Source organism: Poromitra crassiceps (genome assembly GCF_964638095.1).
Source record: "Poromitra crassiceps genome assembly, chromosome: 15".
NCBI lineage: Eukaryota > Metazoa > Chordata > Actinopteri > Beryciformes > Melamphaidae > Poromitra > Poromitra crassiceps.
In genome coordinates, this window is record NC_139634.1 from 20,524,150 (window position 1) to 20,533,846 (window position 9,697).

The window sequence follows — 9,697 nt, forward strand, 5'->3', positions numbered from 1 at the left end:
TGTGTTGAAGCTATGATCGCATGCCAGTTTTTGTAATGCACCAGCCGCAGTGTGACGACGTGCCAAAAAACACAATGGATGTAGTGCGGAACATCAATACGATCGGCTGTGCTACTGTAGTCAAGTTTGTGACAGTTCCTCGATGAAATAACTCACTTAAAACTACATTAACCATCATGCAGGATTGTAGGCCGGAGAGGTTTGTCAATAGATGAGCACAAGGATAAAGCCATATCAGTTTCCTGTGTTTGGTGCATGTGAAAAAAAGTTCTGATTACATTAAACTGACAGATTGACACTTTTTGCTCAGACAAAAGCAAAAATATCAATACAACATGATTATAGTGAGCTGAATACTGCCCAGGATAAATACCCTTCAGAGAGCATGCATTGTGAAAACTACAGTGTCACCATGCTTGTGTATAGGGTGACGACTGTAGTTCCATTCAATGGTAACAACTAAGGTAAAAGAGGCAAATAATTCAAAGTGTCCCTCCAGTCTACTCTCTGAAAGTGATCAACTGGCCTTTCTGCCAGGCTTATCGACCTCCTTGTATACCTCCACCCGGCATAGCTGCACGAAACCTTGGAAACTGATGTACAAGGCTTTGGACAGCTGAGCGGAAGTGGCACAAGACTACAGTAGCTTGTCTGATGACCTTTTCCCACATTCAATCTCACCTCTCCTCCTCTACATCTCCAGTATCTCTGCTGCTATTTCACCTCTCCTCCTCTACATCTCCAGTATCTCTGCTGCTACAGTATTTCACCTCTCCTCCTCTACATCTCCAGTATCTCTGCTGCTACAGTATTTCACCTTTCCACCCCGTGCTTTAATCTCTGTAAACTTTGTCTCTTTCTTCTGCCCTCTCACCGATCCGCTTCTACCGACTCCTGCCTCTTCTTTTCCCACCACAGATTCTCATACGTACTTTGAGGAGAAGGTTGATGACAATCCAAAGCTACCCTCTAGCCCCCTCTCCCTATTCACCACATCCTTCTCTATACCCTCTGATCCCAACATAATCTTGCTCCTCTTTCTCCATATGCAGTGCTAAACCTCGTACCCACCAGTAGGCCTACCTCCTGCCCTCTCAAACACATCCCACCATCCTTCCTCTAGGCCTTCACTGACAATCTGCTCCCTTTCCCTGAGAAGCATCAGCGACTCCTCCCTGACATTTGACTGCACACCATTTTCATTGAAATCATGAGAGTTTTGCTTTACCCAATTACAGACAGCAATAGCTTGTTTCTTTTCTTTCCAAAACACTTGAACAATCTGGCTCTAATCACCTCTAATATCTCACATAATGCCTGTTGGACTCTACCCAGTCTGGCTGCAAAATGGTCCATTTTAATGAGACTGTGAAGCACTTTATTCCACAAGAGCTGCTCCAATCTCATCAGTTCTCACTTCTCCCCCTCCCCAACCTCTCCACTGCCTTTGGTACTGTCAACCACAAGCTCTCCACTGCCTTTGATACTGTCAGTTAAGTTAAGTTATCCTTTATTTATCCCCATGGGGAAATTCATCCTCTGCCATTTGACCCATCCTCTACTACTGTAGGAACCTTCTAGGAACTGACAGGAGTATTAACCCACAGTGTTTCCCCTACCATTCTACAGGCCTGGCCTTTTTTTTTTTTTTTTTTCTGCTTCCCCCAAAATCTCAATAAACCTTTATGGCATATTATTAGAATACAACAATACTGTTGTTGACAGTGTTGACAGTAATAGAAGATGCCAAATAATTCAAAACAATAAGCATTTTGCTTTTAGGAGCATTGTGCCAGCCAGCGTGCAGCGCTGTTCCAAAAAGTGTCAACGTGTGTCGTTGCCTGGGAAACGCACATCCCATAATACAACTGTTCGCATCGCATCCCATAATAGTATGATGATACTTGAGATGCCATTGCGAACATAGATGCGAACAGGTTAGCTAAAAGTTTAGAGTCGCCAGTGAGGGCCCCCACCGTTGCGGTCGGGTTACATTTCGAAATCCTGGAGGAGAGGGTTGGTCAACCACCAACCTCTCCACTGCCTTTGATACTGTCAACCACAAGCTCTCCACTGCCTTTGGACCAAGCCTTTCCCCCTTAGAACCAACATGGCAGCGTTTTCTGGTTAAGGCCTTGGCCACACTGATCCGTGGTGTCTGTCCGTGTGCGTTCATTTCTCTGTTCACTTCCATTCATTTTCAATGACAACTGTCCGACTGTCCGTGGAGCACTCAGAAGCGTACGTATCCAGAAAATTTGCATACGTTTTGATGGACAGAAAGTTGAAGAGGGATGAACTTTTTCTGGACGGACGTATCGGATGGTCGGATAGTCACTGTCCGTTTAGCCAATCAGAGTCGAGGTCTCGAGAGGAGGCGTTCCGAGATTTGTTTCAACTTTTCAAAGAAGATGGCCGAGGCGGTGAACGAGGCTATAAGGGATTCCCCAGCAAAATGAGTAAAATTGTGTGATTTCACTAGGATTTCAGTGACTAGAAGTTAGTCCAAGGGGAGAATGTAGTGCATATACGGTACTTCTCTCCAGTTATCTGCACATGATCTACTACATTATATTATACTCGCGCTGTTCATGTCATTTGCATCGAGTCACATTTCCAAGGAGCTGCACGCAGGCTGCGCAGGCAGGCTCGCCGGCCGCGGAGCAGCCCCGGCGCTTTCGGCGAGGGGTTTGACGTAGACTCAGTTCTCATGCATCGGACAGACATCTGTCCGTTCAATAATTCTGTCCATTTTCTGACGGATCAGTGTGGCCAAGGCCTAAGCCTACAAAAAAACGTAATCCCTGCTAAATACCCCGGTATACAGTAATACCTTAATACCGCCCAGGCCTACATATTCCTCCTCGTGGTGTGTCCTCTCCAGCTGGGTTACAGGGGTGAGATTTGCCCCCCATCCTCTTCTATCTGTACAATAGACAGCATGACACTCAGTGCTACCTTTTTTCCTCTTCTATCTATACAATAGACAGCATGACACTCAGTGCTACCTTTTTTCCGCCCTCTGAGGTTGGCAACTGCACTTGTCTCTAGCTGATATCTCCAGCTGGACATCTGCCCAGCACCCATCTGGCCAAGACCGAGTTACTCTTTTTGTCCTGGGAAAACCTTGCTCTTTGCAACACCTCTCCAATGCTATTGACACTAGAGCTGCAACTAACGTTTATTTTCATTATCGAATCAATTCATCATCTGTCAATTATTTTCTTGACTAATACATTAGCCATTTGGTCTATACAATGTCACAAAATGGTGCGAAATGTTGATCACTTTTACCCCGAAGCCCAAGATGACATCCTCAAATGTCTGTCCTCCTTACCAACTAGTACCACAGCAGAGACCCGGGTTCAATTCCCGGTAGCAGTACCTCCTCTGGTCAGCTGGGATGCCGGTCCGGGGGGGAGGGGAACTCGGCAGAGTGGGGTGGAGCAACGACCGGGACAGCAAGGGGAATTATAGCTGCTGTGCAGCAATGGGTCGTGGCCGGGCACTGACATGCTCACGTCATTTTTTGCAAGTCCAAGTCAAGTCTCAAGTCTTTGAGCTAGAGTCCAAGTCAAGTCTCAAGTCTTTGAGCTAGAGTCCAAGTCAAGTCTCAAGTCTTTGGTCACAAGTCCAAGTCAAGTCTCTTATGGATGAGCATTCTATCATCTGCTGCATGCCATCCAGTCTGCATAGAACACTGCATAGCTAAAACTAAGAGATTCAAAGCATGTAGGCTACTGTCCACACCGTATCTATTAGCATACAGCATCAGCATTGGTTAGTTGACATTATTATTAGTAGACCTTTCCTTAAAGTCCCTGGAAACCAAAATCCACAAAAACCTTCTATGTTATTTGGGGTCTTATGTGAGTAATTGGGTGCCTCAGAAAGTAGGAGACATTAGTTTCAACCCAAACCCCCAAAATCGCTTTAAATAATAAAGGGCTGGATTTCCACTTCCGCATTGAAGAGAGCAGTGCCCGACGTGCTCAAATTAAAAATCTTATCACATCATAAGCTCGGTCCGTTCTATAAAACCTTTACACGCGCGCAACCCGCTCATTCTGCCTCCATCTCTCTTACAGAGTTCTAGTCGTCCCACACCTTTTTGCAGCTAGCTAACTACGCATTGCGTCAACACAAAGGCTGGCTGCGGAGAGGCTCTAAACTCGTTGGTCCAAAACGTTGCTATTTTACAATTGTCTGTGTGAGACTGTTGCCTAAACTCTAAAGACAGCCATGGCAGCAATCTGTCTCTCTCCCCCTCTCTCACACACGCGTACGCTACCGTAGCCTATCAAAATCCAGACATGTCGAGAGAGAGAGAGAGAGAGAGAGAGAGAGAGGGAGAGAGGGGTGGAGCGAGGGCCGGGCGCGTCAAATGACGTAAATTTGTTGGGCGTGGTTATTCGCTACCTCCGTAGGGCACCCACTGTGTGCCTGATTTTTTTTCTCACAGCGCGACCTCTGCACGGCTTCTCTCCAAACATGGCCGCTTTCAAGCCACTGAGCCCTGAACACTGAGCTGTGTTTTCCCCACATTTCTTGACCCATGTGGTAGGCTATAAACTTTGATTTGCAACTGTTCATTTTTAGTCATTTCACCAAGTAAATGTGTTGTGTTGAGAGCATGATTGAGAGAGTTTAAAAGCAGCACAGAATAGGCAATCAAATTTGGCTGGTGGTTTATTAACATAGGTTCCTGTGGTGTGATGAACTCAAAATGCTTAATTTTGATTAATTATTTTTGGTTTCCAGGGACTTTAATGTTAACACATTCACTGCCAGCCATTTTTTTTTACTGTAGGTAGCTTCTGCCAAGCCGTTTTTTGAGGATTCTGGCTCATTTTACAAGAGCCGAGGATAATTTTCTGCTTGGACTTTGTGAACACGAAGTTCACAAAAGTACTAATAGAATGTGTGCTTTCTCTGTCTAAAAGAGTTAGTTTGTAGAGTTAGTAGTTATGTAGATATTAGCCGTTGAGTACAGCATGGTTTGAGCGTCTGAGACAGGAAGCTGAGATAATCGCAGTTTTGTGAAATTCAATCAAACAGGCAGAACAGTCACTTTAACCATTTATTTTTGGCATCAGTGAGAGATCAGACATCTGAACAATATAGTTCTGAACACCCTCTCCTTTAAACTCCTCCCTCCGTGGGCGTGTCTGGTGGCGTTTGTCACAAGCCAGTTTCTCCTGCCTGTCTGAGCAGTGAGCAGCCTCCCTCTCTGGCGGCCCCTCGTCGGCGAGTGTGGCGAGTGTGGACTGTGGATGGGACTCAATCGTTTCTTGGATTTTCGGTTGAGAGCTTTGATGAAGCTTTGTGCGATTCTAGGCTTTATGCTGCCCACCCAGCCTATTTTTGGAACCCCCCACCATTGTGCGGCGGTGTGCAGCAGCGTGAAAGCGTTTTCGCCTACAGTATGAGAATGACGCTCGTTCGTTTCTGGGTTTTCGGAATGCGTGCGATTCTGGCCTTTCTGCGGGTGTTTCAAAGTGTGTTTCACCCATAATCTATTATGCAAATTTGCAATCCCCCACGCCAGCACCGCTCTCCGCTCTCGGTGTGCTGCTGCTGGCGCGGCCGCTCTCGGGCGAGTCTGGTGACTGATGACTGTAAAATCGCCATGCCATTTCCTTGAGAATGGCTTGCTCCCGCGGCTGTTTTTGGTTGGCTTTCTCTCTGTCTGGAGAGCACTGTCGCCACTTAGCTGGTCGGTAAAATAGATTATACACATTCTCTTCCTCCAATATTGGTATAGGAGACGTAAAAGGGGTTGATCGATGTCCCACCGTCAAAAAAAAAAAAAAAAAATTTAAGCCGAGATATCTCGTCTTTGGCACTCAACGGTTGGATTCTGTAAGCCGAGATATCTCGTCATTGGCACTCAACGTGTTAATACACACAAAAATAAAGATTGTTCACAAGTCCCAAATCTCAAGTCCAAGTCAAGTCTCAAGTCAAGTCAGTATGTCCAAGTCCCCATCTCTGGGCACTGATGACATCATCAGTGATGTTACAACACTGATGACATCATTGATGAAATCATCGGTGATGTCACAATGCACAATGCTCAAGTGACATCACTGATGACATCATCATAAGAGAGAGTGTGTGTGTGTGTGTGTGTGTGTGTGTGTGTGTGTGTGTGTGTGTTTTCCCCAGGATGGTGAAGGCATGTCCCTCCTTTCCCCAGAATGGTGAAGGCATTGATGCTCTTTAGGCTATACATGGGGGGAATTCAAAATACCGTCAAAAATTCTGTGTTTGAGATACAATTCTGAGATTTTGCACACTTCAACTACTGTGACAGCAAAATCTTTTTTTCGTGAAGAATCAAGCTTTATAAGTTTTAAACTTTAGACGGTCGCTGTAGCACCACCATCAGGACCATTGGCGCCAAATTCGCATCAACGAAGTTTGGCATGGGACTAGACCTTTGGTTTATTTTCATGTATGGGAAGTCCAACTTCCCGGGAGAATAATAATAATAATGGCAAATACAATAAGTGGCCCTGCCGCTTCGCTGGCCCAGCCACTAATTATTGGCCAAGTACAATTGGGAGAAAATGAGAAACCAGTGGTTCTCAAACGTTTTTGGCTTAAGTACCCTGATTTCTGAATCCAAGTTACTCTCTGACCAGAGCAGTGATCCTCACTATTTCTTCGATGAGAGCCACACTGGCAGGACAAAGTCAATAGGAGAGCCACTTTTACCGCAAAACACCAAAAGCCACCCCAACCAAGCACATCTGCCTACCATTTTTTTGTTTTATTGTTTTCCACACACACACACACACACACACACACACGAAACGTACCCCGACCGCAACGGTGGGGGCCGTCACTGGCGACGCTGAAGTTTTAGCTAACCTGTTCACATCTATGTTCGCAATGGCATCCCAAGTATCATCATACTATTATGGGATGCAATGCGAACAGTTGTATTATGGAATGTGCGTTTCCCAGGCAACGACACATGTTGACACGTTTTGGAACAGCGCTGCACGCTGGCACAATACTCCTAAAAGCAAAATGCTTATTGTTTTGAATGATTTGGCACCGTCTATTACTGTCAACACCAGTATTGTTGTATTGTAATAATATGCCATAAAGGTTTATTGAAATTTTGGGGAGAGCAGGGGGGATTTTTTTTTTTTTTATAAAAAAAAAATCTTCGTCTCGCGAGCCGCGCAATGAGGAACTAGGGACCAGAGCTACATAAAACGCTCTGTAAAACCTACAATGAAGTTTTATTTTCTGTGTACATTTGATTATTGAAGTGTTTAATAGTTTCTTCTACCATTGAATAGGTGTGATGGGTCACCCTGCCATAAATAACTGCTAACTTTGAAATACTTGGATTTCAAGAGTGTTCCATGATGGTCTAAAGACTTGTAATTTTGGCATGAAAATGGTCAGATTTACAGTAAAGTAGGGATGCAGCGGTATGAGTTTTTGACGGTATGATAGTCTAGGTAGGCATGCAGCCAGGGGGAGGGGCCGCGTAAGCTGCACTCTGCAAGCGACCTGGGCACTTTGTTTTGGGGAAACAGCTGATACCGTGTGGAAGGTATGACGGCAAATCTTAGTGGTTTTGATACCGTGACGTTTTCAAACCGCGGTATACCTTCAAACGGTATACCGCTGCATCCCTACAGTAAAGAAACAGATTATTGGTAGGATAGCACTCAAAATATCTGTATCAGCCTTCATAAACCTACATCAGTCAAACCCTACGTTGTATTCACCTTATTCACCATGCCCACTTTTTCTCTCTTCCGCATTCAACGCAAACATATTTGTTCTTCCGGTTCAGCGCTAGTTGCCTACTGTGGCTAATATTAGCCGCTAGTTAGTTATGTTATATGGCAGTAAAATGCCACTGAATGACCAAATTGATGACCAACTTTTAACCATTTCGAGTAACACTGTTTCCATACGGATCACCAGTGTTAGTTTGTTGTTTATAACGTGGCTATATTCATAACATTTTCTATATCGGATGCGTTATTTCGAATCCCACATAGGTTACGCTGGCGCAAAACGTGTGGGTTTCAGGACGAAACAGTCTCGAGCCACTAACGTCATCTTTAGAGCACAATATTCCTGGAATGCAAGTTTAACTAAACAGTTACATGTCCTCTGCATTCTACATAAAATTAAGATATTACGGGTTGTTTTATTTTGTATGTTACATACTAATTGGCCAAGATATGTTAGTTTATGGGGGAGTAATTCTGCCAGTTTAGGAGGGGAGTGTGGGCGGCCATCTTGCCTGTGGGGTTTTTGGCAAGTGTAGAACGGAAATACTATTACGAAATGACGTAATGCGGAAGCATCCATGTGTGGGCAAAGAATAAGGTGAATAGTGTGTGCTTATGTTTTATGGTCTATGGGTGTGTCAAGTTTGAGGAGTTGTCTCAACACTACACACTTATATTCTGCAACAGCAACAGATATTCTTATTTGAACGTTCACGTGATTGAATGGCAATAGATGGACTGAGTGAACGAGCATCTTACCTTGATCCTAGGCATGGTGACTGTTGGGGCTCTCGCCTTAGCCACAAAGCTTTGCGTTGAGCCCCTTTCGACCAGATGCCTCGTGTATGGCATATTCTTCCTTCCATTGGGTCCAAACACAAAGTCCTCCCGCAGAGCATCTACTAACATGATAACCACTCTTTTAAAGAGCGGCTGGGGAGGACCGGATGAGTTGTGGGAGGTCCCTGCAATTCAACAAAGACAGGTTAGATTTTCATATTTCATCACAGCCCTCCTTTTTCGGTTCAAGGACCCCTAATTTAGTCTCTACACAGTAGAGCTGCGTACGGACCCTCGTTTGATGAGATTTTGTCTCTTGAATCCAAATCTGAGAATATTTGTAATGTCAGATTATGTCAGATATGATTTTGTCCAGAATTCTATTACTATACATTATAGAGAGAGATAACAGTGAAACTACCGTACTGTATAATCAAAATAGTAATTCCTCTCCATTCTCTAATTGTGTTGTATGAAATAATGTTCAAATTAACAATTCATTAATTTACTGGGAACCCGGCCCTGGAACTCCCTAAAGGACCCCTGGTGGTCCCTGGACCCCACTTTGAGAACCACTGTCAACACTGCTGCAGCAGAGCAGATTTATTTTCCAGAGGCCAGTGAGATGCTGCACTGAACTCCCCTCACCTGTCAACGGTTCTGCTGGCACGTCTGACAGCTTGTTCTTGGATGAGAAGGACTTGACAGGAGCAGGGAAAAAACCCCGTAGGAAGAGGGCAACGCCAATAACTTCACATATTAGAATAAACGAAGCAAAAACTGATGAGCGTACTTTCATCTTGCTGGTGGACGGTCGCTAGGGAGCGAGAAGTGAGTTGACGTGCTAGCTAGCGAGGAACATAGCGCTTCCTGAATTGTCAATGGAGTGTATGAGGAGAGAGAACTAACGTAAAGCTATGCTATAATATCCCATTTCAGTTAACTGACATATTACAAAGCCAGATATCACGGTTGGGACCGCCTTTTTGTTATACAGGTGTATGACAGCGAATAAATATATAAACACTAGCTTGCGAGCCTACAGCAAAGAGCGTTCTTTGCCTACTGTGCATTTGTTGTGAGGGACTTCCGGATTGGTTTTGAGCTACGGGTATCACGTCAGATCAAACATAGCCAATTCGCTCTTT

General features: G+C 44.7%; 1 protein-coding gene across 1 annotated transcript in view; it reads right to left on the bottom strand.

Annotated features, from left to right (window-relative positions):
* The window catches only part of pigg (phosphatidylinositol glycan anchor biosynthesis class G (EMM blood group)), a 97,291-nt gene extending 87,958 nt beyond the window's left edge, over positions 1–9,333 (bottom strand). Inside the window, exons 1-2 of the mRNA XM_083652451.1 lie at positions 9,198–9,333; positions 8,529–8,734 (exon numbers count right to left, since the gene is read on the bottom strand). Of these exons, the coding sequence (XP_083508577.1) occupies positions 8,529–8,678 (150 nt within the window). The 5' untranslated portion in view covers positions 8,679–8,734; positions 9,198–9,333. The remainder of the gene's footprint in view (positions 1–8,528; positions 8,735–9,197) is intronic.
* Between the last annotated feature and the right edge of the window lie 364 nt (positions 9,334–9,697).